Here is a 16,683-nt window from a genome sequence, read left to right on the forward strand (position 1 = left end):
AAAGGGAAGCTGGAGTGACTTCTCCAGGGTGCAAAAGCCTGGACAGTGTATATGGAGACACTCAAGTGCCCACTCACCAGTGTCCCACCTTCAGCCTTGCTGGTTTAATCCAAAGAAATATTTACTGAATACAAAAACTACAGTTAGAGATTCTGTCATCACACTAACTGCTATGTGGAAGAGAGTTATAGGTGATTTGTTAGCAACTGTATATATTGTCATGTAGAATCAGTATGACTCAAGAAAAATAGATTACACATGAAGATACATTGAATTACTTACCTACAAGGTTTAATCTCTGAAGATGTCTGTGATCATAGACCCTGGTTTTTCATGTTCTGACACAAGGACATAGAGCACTCTTCAAAAGAGAGAATTCAAAAAGGTTTCAAAACCCCATACTGAGAGCACTAAGCGCGGCGCACCATCGTGGGTGATATAGATGATAAATCCTAAGCCTTCAGATATTGTTAAAGCTATTTACAATGAGCTGGAAAGATCTCCAGGATAAGTGAAAGTGGAAAGACTAGGGAAGATCTGTATTTAATATTATCTTGAGAGAACAAGAATTACAGATATAAAATCTGTTCTTTCTTAGAAGTGACTAAATACAGATCTTCATTCATGGACTATAGGCAGGCAGATGACAAGCTCTGCATAATGTCCAAGGCTGAATGAATATTGCTGAATTATGCCTGAAGTCAGGTGGAATTATTTGAAATGTGGACCATGGAAGAATTTGGCCCAGAGGAAAAAGTAGCCAAGCAAGAAGAGAAAGTTACTGTAAAAAAGTGAGTACATTTTAAATCAAGGTATTTACTCAGAGAATAAAAAGTTGATGTTACTAGAGCAACTGTGATTTTTAAAAAATTAGTAAAATGTAATGTATAAGCCTCATTGAAAAACATTAAGTAAAAGGTAGGTTCGAAATAATTGTTGTCACTCCATTTTAATTAGGCTTTCAACCCTAAGATAGAGGAAAAATCATAACGTCAGGTAACTGATTTAAAAGGCAAGGATTTCTTAGGGTGGTATCTTTTATTAGACCAGCTATGTAACTGGGATAAAATTAGACAAGCTTTCAAATGCAAGACATTCTTTGTCAGTTCTCTGATCACAGGAAGCCAGGAACAGCGTGTAATTGATGATTATTTTAAATATTGTAAATTATCCCTTTTGTGTTTTTTTTTAAATTTTGTATCCAGTTTGTATCCATTCTCTTTTAAAAATTAAATTCAAAAAAGCTTTTTTTTTAGGTTCACACAATTAGTAAAAATGATATTATGAAGGAGGTAGAAAGACCTGGACTTCTCCCCTCTGTAAGAGTCCTATGACAAATAAATCAGATTTTAGTTATATTTAAATGTTTACAACTAGTTAATCTTCATCAAGAAAATTAAAACCATCATTAAGTATAATGATTGCAGGGTTTTAGGTAGATGTTTCATTTTGGCAGCATATGCTTACAATTTTATTTTATTTTTTAACTGGACTTAAGCTGCTCCCTTGCAGCATGGAGAAAAGCTGAATGTGTGGTATGTGGCACTGCAGACAAATCTGTGACATCACATACTGTACAGCTGCACTCATTTGGACGCAGCCAAGGTATCTTCTCTACCATCGCTGACCATGCCTCTTACACAAAAGGCTTTTGCAATTTTTCACATAATTCCTTGAAACATGTACTGTTTACATGTCAAAATACACAGAAATGCGTGAGACAAACGAAAAGTTTAATTTTGCCTCATTTAATTCTTTCATTCTTTTTAATTCCTAGGACACATTTTGTATAAAAAGCCCTGAATGAACGTTCTGAAAACGTATTTTGACTAATTTAAAACCCATTTGAAAACTTTTATTTTCATGCTACTAGGTTTTCATTGGCCCTAGGAGTCACATAAACACAGAGAAAGCAAGGGAATAATAACGTAATGAAGAAAGCAGTAAAGCTCCTTCATTCTTAGTTGTATATCTATAATGTCATCAACCAGTGTCAGCCTAGCTTTTTCCATAGTTTTTCTACTCTTAACTCAAAGCAGAGACTTCCTGCTAACCTGAAAGTTGTGGTTGCAGTTAACATTTTGTATATTTATTTATTTTTCCTATGGCAATCTCTATGGTATTTGTCAACTTGTCTAAAATATCTTATATTGGGATGATCTTGCCTTGAGCAGGGGACTAGACTAGATGACCTCCTTCAGTCCCTTGCAACCCTACTTTTCTATTTCTACAACTTCCCAAAAGGTTTCGGATTTTCACTTTTGGAATCTGAACAACATATGATTTTTTCAAAACCTCAGACTCAAAATTTTGTCCAACATCAAATGTGAAAAAATTACAGAAAAACTTGGCACTGTTTTGTTTTTTGATGTTATCTGGGTTATTTACTTTGAAAGCAACTTGTCTGAAGACAAATTATTTTAACTTTGATGAGGTCATTTCTGCTGCTTCTGCTGCCGAGTCAGTCTAACTTTAACATCATCATTACTAGAATTAGAATATTCTGAATATATTGAGGGAAAATGCTGAAAAAATAAAGATGAAAGAAATGTACGAGCTTTTTATAGAATTTCATATCACTATGACTTCCTTTATGAAACTTAGATAGCTATGATAGATCAGTTGTGAGAACCTACCTGGTAGTCATAAACTATCTAAATAAGAAAATGTCTTCAGCCACAGATAATTATACCTTCACAAAGGCTAACAAGGTTAGTGGACATAAGTAAAGACAACAAGATTAAGAGCATATAGCCAGAATTTTTCACGTAGTAAGATTCTTCCTTCAACTTTCTTTTAAAACGTAAACTTTGATGTCTTTTCAAGAACAGCATGAAATAGAAATCCCTGACTTTGGAGCATAAGAAATCAATGGTAAAATCCTTTCTCTGTTGTCCAGATTTGAATGCTCTATTTTCAGTTTAAGAAACCTCTGATTAATGAAGTCTTTAATATCTCTAATATTAGTTTTGATGAATATTCACTGGGACAATGCAAATGAGAGAACTTCAAGATGTCTGAGAAAAAATTGTGGCTGCTTGTTGAACCATATTATGACTCTGGTTGCTTGCACACACACAAAAAAAGCAGTGCTTCACTTTAAACTTGTTATGCTCCTGTGCTGAGCCCAGCACATGCCCAGAAGAGGCAGCATTTTAGTTGAACCCAGTTCACTCAAAGTCTATATAGATCTGGTGATTTAGTGGGGCTGTTTTGGTGCTTTTATTTAGTAGCTGATTGAATAGCTGTCTCTCACCCCATCCTCATCAATAAATTAAGTGACTACGGCATTGATGCCTGCACAGTTGGATGGGTAAAAAATTGGCTGATGGGGCGCACCCAGAGACTAGTGGTGGATGGGTTGTAAACAACCTGGCGAGATGTGAGCAGTGGGGTACCCCAGGGCTCGGTCCTTGGGCCCGCACTGTTTAACATCTTCATCAGCAACTTGGACGAGGGGGTGGAAAGCACACTGTCCAAGTTTGCTGATGACACTAAGATGTGGGGCGAGGTGGACACACTTGAAGGGAGAGAGAGGCTGCAACTAGATTTAGACAGACTACAAAAGTGGGCAGATGAGAATAGGATGGGGTTCAGTGTAGACAAATGCAGGGTGCTGCAGCTTGGGAGAAGGAATCCACAGCATACATACAGGCTGGGGAGTTCCCTTCTTGAAAGCACAGAGGCGGAAAGGGATCTCTGAGTCATTATTGACTCCAAGATGAACATGAGCCGCCAATGCCAGACCGCAGCCAGCAAGGCCAGCCATACCTTGTCATGCATCCAAAGGTGCATCTCAAGCCGGTCCACAGAGGTGATACTCCCCCTCTATGCAACATTGGTCAGGCTGCAGTTGGAGTACTGCATCCAGTACTGGGCACCGCACTGCAAAAGGGATGTGTCCAGTGTGGAGATGGTTCAGAGGAGGGCCACCCGCGTGGTGAGAGGGCAGCAGGACAGGCCCTATGAGGAGAGATTGAAGGACCTGAACCTGTTCAGCCTCAGCAAGAGGCGGCTGAGGGGGGACCTGGTGGCTGCCTACAAGCTCATCAGGGGGGATCAACAGCAAATAGGCAGAGCTCTTTTCTCCCCAGCACCACCTGGGGTGACAAGGAACAATGGTCATAAGCTGATGGAGAATAGGTTTAGGTTGGAGACCAGAAAGCAATATTTTACAGTTAGGGTGGCCCAAATCTGGAACCAACTTCCCAGGGAAGTGGTCCTCACCCCTACCTTGGGCAAATTCAAGAGGAGGTTGGAAGATCACCTGTCTGGGGTCTTGTGAACTCAGCATTCATTCCTGCCGGTGGCAGGGGATCAGGCTAGATGATCTGTTCAGGTCCCTCCTGACCCTAGCTACTATGAAATTATGAAACTATGAATCAGCTTTAGGTAAAAGTGTCAAAAAGCCCTGCTGAAACACCTGATCTATGCAGACACCGCAGAACCAGGTCCAAGTAACAAGCTGCTGCTTCTGGTAAAACATAGTTTTGTTATTGTTTCTTTAATGTTTCCAAGCAGCCATTAAGATTATGTTGGATGATGTGGCTACCTGCCCAGTAAGGACTGGACAGAAAGTTACAAAAATATTCTTTCACCTAAAACAGAACTGTGGAAACTGATGGAATATGATCCAGATTGGAATGAACAATCTACTTGTGACAGATTATATACCCTATTCCTGATATCACTGCCATCCCCTGTATATATAAAAAGGGAATGGATGCTGTATCTTCTTCTTCTGCATCTCCAGAAGGTCATTAGACATCATAGGATTCTTGAAAATCCTCCAGTTTCACAAGGATGCTAGATCTTCTTCCTTCAACTCTTCTAAGGGCACTTTTACACATACTCCAGGGCTTTTGGGCGAGAAGGGGGCATTGCTTTAATTAGAGTGACTCCAAGAGCCACTCTAATTAAATTGCTACAGTGTCTCATGTATCGGCATCCCCATGCTTTAAAATGGTGCTGGGGGTACTTAAACTAAAGCTCATTTGATGAGCTTTAGTTTAAGCACCCCTGCCATTATTTTTAAGCATGGGGATGCTGATACAGGAGACAGGAGGGTGCTGGAATGTGGTAATTGCCACACTCCAGCAGACTCAATTCATCAATTAATTACAGTGCATTGCAGCAGCTTCTACACTTGTGTACAGACACCCTAAGAAATGTAGTAGAAGTATATGAATTCATTAGGATGGCCTACAACATTTGGTGCATCAAAATGCACCGAACTCTAAGTACCACAGTCCACAGTAGTTCTTGTACCAATCTGCTAAGTTGTGTGCATAAAGGTACGCTTGCCAGTGGTTATCTGGTAATTGCATTTTGTACTCTTTCTGTATCTGCTGGCCCTTTTCCTTTTTCTAATATCATTCCACAGATGTGAAATGGAGGAAGAAAAGAAGACACTGAATGAACAAAACAAGGTGGGGGGGGAAATCACAGAAACCTACTGGTAGGAAAGGAAACTGTATATCCTACCAAACATACTTCTACAACTAGCAGTAGAAAAGAAACTAAGTAGATGGATGTTAGCAAGAAAATATAATTAATGTTTATTTTTAAATAGCAAACAAGAAGGATAATTTATCTGTGGATTAAGAAGATAAAAATGTAAAGAAGAACAAAAAGATACCGCTCAAACTAGAGGTGGAACTAAAAGGGTATAATCTGCAATTTTTGTTGTTTTTTACACTCACCACAACCAGATAGACATCCCGATAGAAATGCCAACAGACAACACTCCTCCTACAGTCACCAGGAAAAAATAATGCAATTTAGAAAATAACTTAGGAAGCCTTTACCTGAACACGTGACTGTAACCCTTGTATCAAGCGGCCTTAAAGTAAATTTTCTCTTTTGATGAGCGCTCTTTAGTCAATGTACCCAGGTCACAGAGTCCCAGAGCCAGAATCTGTATTTATTTGCCTTGGCAGATTTACCCAAATCCTTAATGTAGCAGCAGTTGCTGTCTTTTCTCCTGATTTTTAATAGCAACACAAAGGTATCACCAAGAAGAACTGATGACAACAAAAACATTATTCCTTGCACCTCCTTATCTTAAGACATATACCTATGTATTTTTTTTTACAGAAAATGTGCCAATGTTTAAAATGGAAAAGGGAGAAGATACTTTGTGTTTTAATGTAAAACAAATGTGCAAAATTAAAAAAGCACAACAAAAGTTTCTGAGAAGAAAATTTCATTTAAAAACTCTTTGGGAAAAAGAACTCTTAATTCTTCATATCGTTTCTTTTTAAAGCACTGCGTAAATCTGATGTCATGGGGATTGCATATCTAATTGTACAAAGCTGCCCTCTTTCTCCAAGTTAGCACAAAGGCTCAACCTTGTTGAGAGTATGAGTCTAAAATGATATTTTATTGTGGCAAAGCACATTGGAAGGAAGAAATTTGAGTTCTGCCTTAGACAAATGTTATTTACTTACTGCCATGGCTTTTAGTAAACAGATGTATTTCACACATTTGTGATGTTGTAATCGCAATTTCCTTCCTCTGGATACAAAAGTAATTTCTGCATATATTTTTGCATATTCAGTAAAATGTTGAAAATATACAGTATGAAGAATATATAAAACCCATAAATAACAGTAAAAACCCCCAACAATATTATGGTGGATGGTTAACTTGTTACTTAAAATAAATTTGGGATCAAACTTGTCATCACCTGAGAGACAAACCAGTTGTTTCTGTTAAAATACATATCAGACTGCACTAATATTAAGGATTCTACAGAGCAGATTTTTATGAAATCAAATTTAATCTTCAGTTGCCTTATTGCAGAAAGGAGCCAAAAAGGTATGAGGAAATGGAAGCTTTGCACTTTCTAGCAGAATAAAATGACATGTTTTAAAAAGCATTAATAAAGTACTGTTAAGTAGCATAACATAGGGATGCTCTATGTCAGCTGTTATAGGAGTAAGTAAAAAAATTCATACCAGTTCAAAGTAGTTTCTCAGCAAAAGCCATACATGGGTGTCAATTTTTATACATATATAACTATTTTGCAACTAATATTTTTTAAATTCCTCATGGCCATTTTACCATGTTTGTAGCTTGAAAACTTAAGTGCAATGTAAGAAACATCTTTCTTCCCATCATATGCATAATGGAAGTGGCTTTAGCTTATGGCATTATCTTGTCAGAATGGAAAATTAAACATATGGTTTTGCAGAAGTTCCATACCAGTCTTTGTAACATACCTGGGTTTGGATTCTGTTCAGGCCTCTGAACCAGAGAATTTGTCCACGTCGAAGTTCTCTTTCCGCATGGTCAATTTCTTCTACATCTTCATTCAGCTCTTCTTCAGGGACTTCCTCTTTTTCAGTGAGCCTCCCTGCTTCCTTTAAAAACTTTAGCCTACTCGTTGGGATGGTTGCAATGACCTGAAAACACAGTATAAGAAGGTACTAAAAATGTCAACGTTATTCCAGGTTTTTCCTGTAAGGCTTGTAACCCATCTAGAATGCTAGGAGAAACATGTTGATGATAGTGCTTTACATTCATACAACTTTTTCCAGTCCAGAGTGCCATATATATTTATTGATATGTAAAATATAGACAGAATTAATTTCTTGCACCATTTCTTAGCAGCCATTTCAAGCAAAACATAGCAACTGTTTAACAATATGCAACTATGCAGTAGATGTAGGACTAGGAAAGGAATAGTACCTCCCTAACAAACTATAGCAAGAATGTAAATAGTCAGAATGTAATTATTCAGTGAAATTTGAAATTAACACCAATGGAGGAATTCTATTTATTTTTGTGTGCCTAAAATTCCAGTTTTCTAGGTTGACTTTGGCCCCGCCTCTAAGCATGCACAAACATGAGCCAAACATTGGCTGGGTATGTATGTGCATGAATTTAAGTCCAGGAAAAAGAAAGATTTTAGCTCCATGGTGAGAACACAAAACCAGAGACCCTAAGACTGGCTGACCTAGAAGGGTTTGAATATCCATCACTCTGACTTTCCAACACAAGTCAAACCATAGCACTACAAATCCGCTCCTTCCACCAGCTCTTCATTTGAAGTTGAACCATTTACCCCTAGAGTATAATAGTCATTAGTTAAGATGGATAGAGAGTCATGCACTTGGAAAGTTACTTCCCCACTGGAAGGAAATCTCCAGACTAGAACCCAGGTCCAGCTCCCTTCCCTACCAGCATCTGTTTCACTTAGCCACATTTGTAAAATAAATATGGCCTTATTTGTTTCACATCTCCCTCTCTTGGTGGTGTCCAGAAAGACAGCTTGTAAAGGAGCACTGGAGGGAAATGGTTAATGATTGACCTGTGATGCGGCGATTAGGGCACTGTGCTAAGACGTTAAATTCCTTATCCTGTCCCCACCTACCTTTCCCCTCCCCCAAATGCTGAGAGAATTAGAATTCATTATTGTTTATTGATGATAATGCAAGCATGAAGCAAAAAGTAAAGAACTTAAACACGCAGCTAGTACTCTAAAGCTTTTTCCCCACTAACTGATGGACAGATTTGGACTAGTAGGTCTTATTTTTGGTTAATTCAGTTTTCTTGCTTAAATACATGTGAACTGGATGACATGTTTCAGATTAATGCTCTCCACAATGTGGTTCTGAACTGATATTATAGCAAGATCTACTAACTGGGTGTATCTACACATGCAATTAATGCTCAGTAAGGTTACTGCACAGTAAAATAAGGTGAAATAAACTGTGCCTGGGAACATGTCTATATGTGTGCCCTGCTAGGTACACATTTGCCCACAATGGCAGCATCCTGGTCCAAGGCTGCTCCTTCCCTGCTCTGCCCCTCTGAATCAGCCAGGTTCTGCCCCCCTGAATCAGCTCCAGGCTCCCCCAGGTGACAGTTGGGGGGCTGGTCCCGATGTGCACAGGGCCGAGAGAGCTGTGAGGCTCTAGGAGCATCTGTCTCCCAGTCAGCATTTACATGTGTGATACTGCAAAGTAGCTACTGCATGGCTAATCTATTACCTGTATCTACAGGTAGTAATCAACCACACAGTAGACTAATTTACTGCACAGTAAATGCCACACATGTGCAGGTGGAGATGCTTTACTGTGCAGTAGATTAGTCTACTGTACAGTAAAGTGTATTGTGTAGACACACCCACTTAGACTAAGCTCTCGTAGAAACAAATAGGTCGTATCAATTTAAGCTTTAAAAGCTGTATTCTCCACTTCCAAGAGATGCAGTCAAGAATAATAAAATCTTTAGTGTGATGGCTACATCTGGAAGCAAGGACAACAGTTAATTTTTTTCTTGTGCAGTAATTGAATAGGTTCCAGGTTTGTGCTGCCTGCCAAGAATGTGAGGTTCAGTGCAAATCCCCAGGATATTTACATGAGAGAATGACTCATCACTAGGCTGCCTATCATCTAATGCTCTGCTTAAAACAATGCATTGCTGTTTATAATCTTTTGTAGGACATTTAGGTATCTAGGAGTCTAAAAATACAAACACCTTATGGCACTCTCCACGTCTTTCTTCAAGTGACTACACAACTTTATCCAAAACAATACAAAAACGGCTTCATATTTCTTTTCTGGATTAGTTAACAATTAATCTCTTACATCATTAACACAAACTTGCTCTTTAGCTCCATACTATAATTTGTTTTGGTTATGAAAAGCAAGCTTTGGTTTTCAGCTCTTCAGTCAAAACTACTGCAAATCCCTCATCAAAGTTCCTTTACTAAGAACATTCTTTGAGGCTGTTAGCTGATCTGTTGGTCATTTGAAATCTTCTTCAGTTTCTTAAAGCCTTTTATTTTCAAATAGTGAGGCTGTACAAAAAAATATTAGATGGAAATTTTGGGAGTCAGCTATTTGGTATACTTTGCATTTCTTTTCCTGTGTGTCCCTTGAGGCCTGAACTTGGAACTGTGTGTATAGTTTTCTGAACCTAGGTTCTGAAATACACAAAGTGCATCAGTTCAGCCTTGCCATCTCATTTCAATTATGGGTTCTGATATCAGGCTGGTCATGTGATGGTGCCTTACATTTCAATAGAACACCACAAAAAAGGGTAAATACTTTGAACAACATAAAACCCCCCACTGTATTTACATGCAACATCCAATGGCATTACTGAGTGTGAGATCTAAAGATATGCATTGCATGGGACAAATCCCAAAACCTCATTAAGGTCCTAAATTCTTAAAACTACTCAGTGTTTGCCTTTCTTATTTGCCCCATTGTTATAGTCTTGACTTCCCAAATCAGTGATTGAGATTCACACTTGTTACTGTCTGAGAACAGCTTGTGTCATTCCAGTGCAAGTAAGATTCATCATGTTGTAAAAATCAATTAAATGTTCTTTGATTGTAATATGATCTTCTCCTGCCACTGTTCCTTCTTTTCCAGAAACCAATCTAACTCTCATGGTCATCTTCTCTTACTTACTAATATTTTGGTGTTGTCAAATATAATAGAATAACACTTAGCAGCTTTCAAGGTAAAATGTCCTTCTTTAGCATGTTCCTAAAAATATGAATAATTTTGTTTTGAATAATTTTAGCCACTCTTATATTGCCATAAATGCTGATACCAGAGTAGCAGAGTGGCTCCCATCTGGCAGGTAAGGGCCAGGTCATCATGCCACGTGCTGCACTCTCCAGAGGAATTGAAAGTCTGTAACAAAGACCACAAACCCCTGTAACTGAGCAGGATGCAGGTTGCATAGTGCAGGGTTGCACACCTATTGATTACTAGGAGAACTCTTGTGTCATATTATGAGAATGAGACCTCAGGTGATCAAACTGGGTGGAGCATAGGAGCCATATAAGCCTGGATCCTGGATTGAGGAGTCAGTCTGGCCCAGATCAGGGCTAGGAGGGCCTCTCCCTGAGGGAGGTCTGCAGACAATAAGGTAGCCCTGAGCAGCTGGTGTTGGATAACCAGCTAGCAGTAAGGTTTTTGTTTGTGTTGCATATTTACCCTGAAAGGAGTTGGCAATTTCATTTTTAGCTCATCTTTTGGTTGTGACTTGGGCAAAATAGCTGTGAGACATGGGTTGGGTTTAAAGGGAGTAGGGAGGCCCCAGTGGGTGATTGGCAAGGGCACTATATGGTTGACTTGGGACAGGCTAAGGCCCTTAGGACTGATAGTAGGTAGAGAACCTGAGAGACATCTTGAGACAGATCCCATTGCAACTCTTAGTTTGAACACCTACACACTGAATCCCTTCATAGGTCACTGCTGTTAACTGAACCACAGATTCCTCCATACATGCAATAACCACCAAACTATCAGCTGGGCTTGGTGATGGAATTTCCCACCATTCCTTTTGAAGCGGTCCTGTTGTACTGACAGAAATACAAGATTCATGAGACCAGGAAAGAAGTAGAAGAGTTCTCCTCAAATGCTGTAATCTATTTAATGTAAAACACAAGATCAGACAAGCCCCTACCGTGAAGGGCAGGGTACTATTCTGAGAGGTGTGAGGTGTAGTTTTGAATCCACTTAGGTTTGAAAGATCATTAAGTGCAGGTCCTTTCTACCTGGGTGAGTTGCCTAAGAGATTTTTTTTTGCAAAAATCTAGTTGGTGTGAGTTCCATGAGTTCTGAATCCTTTTGCCTCTAGACTAATACAGCTACAACCTGGATACGTAAGAAAATGTAATGCTTTAAACCTGGAGTGTCAAAAATCCTGCCTACGGGCCAGATCCGGCTGTGGCACTGTTTCACCTGGCACATAAGGCTTCTTGTGGGGGCTACCACCAAATTCCTGGGAATGATTGAGGATATGTACTAACACAGCTGTGTTAACTGTGCTCCCACCACTGCTTACCACACCACTACTGCTTGCCCTGCTGCTGCTACTGGATATACATCCAGCCTATGAGGCTCCTGGCAGTTTGGATACAGCCTTGGGGGCCAGTCAACTTTGATACCTCTACTCCAAAACAAGGAGTGCAAGACACGAGTCAGAAAGGGAACAGAAAGAGCAGCCTGACTCTTAAGCCTAATGCTTTAAGATTTCCCTTCAGAGCCTAGTGTTTGTCATTCTAATGTGCTTTCTCAGGTGGTTGCTACTTTTTAGCTTGAGTGCTTATGCAAATAGTGCATAGTGAGTTCTTGGACAAAGGAGTCCAAAAATACAACTACTACCTCTCAGGTCAGTGCCCCAAGCACCTGGACACATTCTGCACTGGAGCAGGCAGGTGGCCCCCCTCTTGTAGCTGGTCCATGTTGCACTTCAGGAATTCAGCAAAAAAGAGCACCAGTGAGAGCCTGGCTGTGCAACCAAGTGGTTTGAATGTGTGCATGAGAGTTGGAAGGCCAGAATGCTGTTCCCAGGATGCTTGGTGGGTTTAGTATTTTGGGGGGAATTTTTTTTTGTTTTACTCAGTGACTGTTGAATGTAAAATGCAAAAATCTATCCACCTTCTTGCTTCATGATTTAGACACTCTTCTGAGAGGGTGAGAAGTTCACTTGTCAATCCCCTCAGGGTGAAAGTACCATCAAACCCACCACCTGGGTGAGTAACTAGAGGGGATATAAAACAACAAGCAAAGAAGTGAGAAACCAGGGAACCCTCAATGGGATTCAAGCCCACATCACCTACCTTCCCCAGAAAAGGGGTCCAAATCTCCAGGCTACAGGTTGGGCCCACAGTCAAGTTGCTTCCCTGCTCTTCTTAGGCCAAGAGGCATGTAATTTCCATAGGGCCCTAAGGAAAGGTCTGAGTTGGTAGTAGCTTGATTCTATGGTTTTGTAGTTTGCTTTTTACCTGGAGCAGGATGATCTGCCATTATGTTGCTAATTATGAAAGCTTAACAGGGTCAGGAAGAAGAAGCATAATGGAATGCCTGACTCTGCAGCCCAGTGCTTTGACTATTATATCCGTTATTATGGGATGAGGCAACTGAACCCTTCAGGCCCACAGTTTAGGAAAGCACCCCAACCAGCATGGTAGAGATTATATGGGGCAAGAGGCTCTCCTTGAGAAACTCAGCCTATTACGAAAAAGAAAACCCTTTGGGTTCTTCTTCAAATACTATTCATCACTCCTGAAAATGATGTAGATTGGTGGCTTTACATTATGCAAGTTACATTACACATTTGCTTCAGGATAATACCTGTTTTGAGTATTATCTATATTGTCTCTTCCAGACAGCTAATACTATGTTTTACTTACTTCTGTTAATTAAAGATGATTGCTGCACTCATCCACATACACTTCTATTAACTTTTGGTGCCAAAGGTTGCAGAAGATCTTATTATTGGCACCTAAATTAAATTGCATAAAAAATCATCAGCTGTTCTGAATGCACTCCAATTAGAAAAGGAAGGGTATCTGTGCCTGAAAGCTTGTAAAAACAAATTTTCCATCTCCTTAGTTGGTCTAACAAAAAATTTCACATTTACACAAAGAACCTTGTCTGCCTAGGTCTTTAGCCCAACATGGCTATAACCAACACCCATGTCCTAAGAAGTAATTGATATTAAAATTTCACTATTGCTAGCAAGCTCAGAATAGAAAATGAGTGGCTAAGCATGGACACTTAACTACCCTTCCATTTGCTTCCAGCTCATCATTGCAGAACAGTCTCCAGTCATATAGGCTGAGGCAACAGTTGGAAGTATATAATATATCTGCCCCTAATGGACCTATTCCATAGCTAGAGGGCTATAATTCTAAGAGCTATGAATACAGTATCTTTTGCAAACAAATGTAGTCACTGAAGAACTTGGTCATTGAGTTTCTGTGTACTGCTTAAGAAAAAAACCCCCTAAAAGTTACCTTAAAAATGTAACTTACCTTAATGGAGAAATAACACAATAGTTTTAACACTTTTATTTTAATAGTTAAAAGTATTTCTCAGCTCCAGTGTATACTATATATGATTCAGTGTGAGAGATCATCTTGGGGACACTTCTGTACACATGATTGCAAATGGTTACTTGTAAGTTAATGTTTCCCAATTCAGACCTTATCAGTTAGTAATAATACAATAAGGTAAGTAGAAATCCACATATTATCAAGTAGCACTTACCTGACCCCAGACAAGTTCTCCTAATCCAATAAATATACACCACATCCACTGGTCAAGCTCCAGAGGAGAACAGCTGAAAGGCTTCCCACCAAACTGCACAATTACTATCTGCAGAGGAAAAATGGGAGGAGGGGAAACATATTATCTTTCCTTTAAAGATGTGTTATATCTCAATTTGATTGAGCAAATACATTGCTAGTGGAACAGTTAAGCATGCCCTAAGACAGTGATTGGCAATCAGTGTGCCACATGGCATCTTGGGGTGCCCTGAGATTGAAGGGTTCCACACAATGTCAGCCCTGTTTGGCATACAAACATGATTCATGAGATAAAACTACAGTTTTCAAATAGGAATCCATGGTGTTAAAACAATTTGACCTGTTGTGGTCTGAGTTCTCTGCAACAAAAGAATTGCTCTTATTTTTCTATACTCAAAGGGGAATGAAAACTAAACAATGGCATTTTCCAAGCATGCCTCTAATCTAAACAGGCTGAGAACCTCTGCTCTAAGCATACTCAGTTGCGTAGTGTCCTGAACATGTCTGAAAGTCAGGAAAACTACATTCTGATCCCAATCTTCTACTTGCTATCCTACAAGTCCTTAGGTGAAGGCAGACTGATTTGGGTGATCCATTCAAAATACCTTAGGTCTTATTTTCAAAAGTGCTGACCACCCACCCCCTATTGTGATTAGTAGAGGCTGAAGTTTCTCAGAACTAAAAATCCAACATAGTGTCATTTAAACTCTGAACTCACGAACTGATGAGTCTTGAATGGGACCTAAAGGCAAAGCATTATTTTATGTTGGAATGTATTTGGAACAAGAGATTTTTATTGAGTGTTAAACATCTTCTTCCATTGCCATTATGTTTTATATTAAGGCCCCAGGCAAACAATACACCAAAGCCAGGATTAATTGATTAACCAGTTTATTGCATCTTAAAGGTGGCAGAAAGAAGTGCAGCAACTTCCTGTAACTGAGAATGCTTTGCAGGAAGCATTCTGAGTTACAATGATGTCCTGGACCAAACAAAAGTTCACTGCTGGTTCCAGGGAGGGTGGGGGTGAGCCTGCAGCTGCTTTCCCCCAGCAATGGACTTTTCTTCCCCAGCCTGTCCCTTTTTCAGAATGGGTGGGGCAAAATGGAGCAGAGGAAGTTCAGTCTGGGAGTTTTTCACCCCAGCTGGAGGGTGGGGTGGGTGAATTGGAGCCCCCCCTCACCTTAAGGTGGGGGGTTTCCAATACACCCACCCCACCCTCTACCAGGGGATAAAAAACACCCAGACCAAACTTCCTCTGCTCCCTTTCCCCCTTCCTATTCTGAAAACAGTGACAGGCTGGCAGGCAGTGCAGACAGAAGTTATAGCAGTTGCTCTATTTTGAAATTTCTTCATCTGATACCTTATGTAATGAGGGGTCAGATTTTCACCCGACTGACCATTTTTAAAGCTGTTTGCATCCATGTACTTGGGAAACTGCTTTCTGTGACCAGACCAGGAGAAATTATTCACTTCTGTCTGTACAAAATGTAAATCAGTCACATACATGTTCAGGATATTAACAGTGCAATAAACCAGAAAACCAGCAACAAAGTTATTACAGAGATATGTGTAATAACTTTGTGGCTGGCTTCTATGGGGCCTTAAATAGAATGTGGCAGGGTAGACCACACCAGGTTTGCAAATGGCAAACAATTGTTGGTTGGCAAGGACCACACCAGGGTCGAATACTGGTTCAGTCCCTGCCAGTTGACAGCAGATCAGGACCACTGTGACCTAATGCTCTGTGGCAGTACTAACAGTCAGCTGATTGGGACTACTCTTGGGATCAAATTCTAGGGTGGTCCCAATCAGCTGATCATGGATCTCCAGAGTCAGATGATGATCTGCTGATTGCTGAGCACCCAGATTTCAACTTGCTCATGCAGGAGGATATAAGGGGGTTCCTGGGATCACAATCCCAAGATCCCCTTGCACCAGCAATATAGCACAATTCAGATCTGATCCCTGATCCTACAATTGTGCCACCTGCCATGCATGTGTGGAAAGAGCTTTCCCATTCCACCTTCAAATGAACAACTGTCAGCAATCTAAATGTCATTAAAATAACAGATTAATATAGAATGCATTCATTTATAGAAAAAAACTGTATCAGTTATTAAAATGTATCAGATATGTACACATAAGCAAATATCAATTGAAACATTTTAAATGCAATTACTGATCAATTCTGGATAATGTGATGTTAATTCAATTTTTTTTTTCTTAAATATTTTTCTTAATTTATCTTCTCTTTTTAACAGCATCTTACTAATGACTGATGTGAACATAGAACAGTAATGTGGGAATGGGTAGTCAGTTAATCTAAACACCATACCAGTGGACTAAATTGGTGACAATTCATAAAGTTTCTTTGCACAAAAATAATTCACAGGGTAATTATAAAATAGAAATGTTGATATGGGTATAAGACACACACTAATTTTGTGGCAAACATGACACCTGAATCCCACCAGATGACTGTAGCCAAATAAATCATATATACATGGCTTTTCTAATGTGTGCAGTTCTGATCTAATTTATTCAAATTTCTAAACACAAACTTTAATTCCCTTCTGATATTGTGGTTTATAGGATGTCTGCATAGGAAGATGAATCGT

General features: G+C 39.5%; 1 protein-coding gene across 6 annotated transcripts in view; it reads right to left on the minus strand.

Moving 5' to 3' along the window:
- The window catches only part of ATP2B2 (ATPase plasma membrane Ca2+ transporting 2), a 1,183,685-nt gene that overhangs the window by 29,858 nt on the left and 1,137,144 nt on the right, over positions 1–16,683 (minus strand). For all 6 annotated transcript variants that reach the window (XM_059716030.1, XM_059716027.1, XM_059716026.1 and 3 more), the window contains 2 exons: positions 14,025–14,132; positions 7,224–7,406 (listed from right to left, as the gene is read on the minus strand). In XM_059716030.1, the coding sequence (XP_059572013.1) occupies positions 7,224–7,406; positions 14,025–14,132 (291 nt within the window). The remainder of the gene's footprint in view (positions 1–7,223; positions 7,407–14,024; positions 14,133–16,683) is intronic.

The sequence above is a fragment of the Alligator mississippiensis genome, chromosome 12 (genome assembly GCF_030867095.1).
Source record: "Alligator mississippiensis isolate rAllMis1 chromosome 12, rAllMis1, whole genome shotgun sequence".
NCBI lineage: Eukaryota > Metazoa > Chordata > Crocodylia > Alligatoridae > Alligator > Alligator mississippiensis.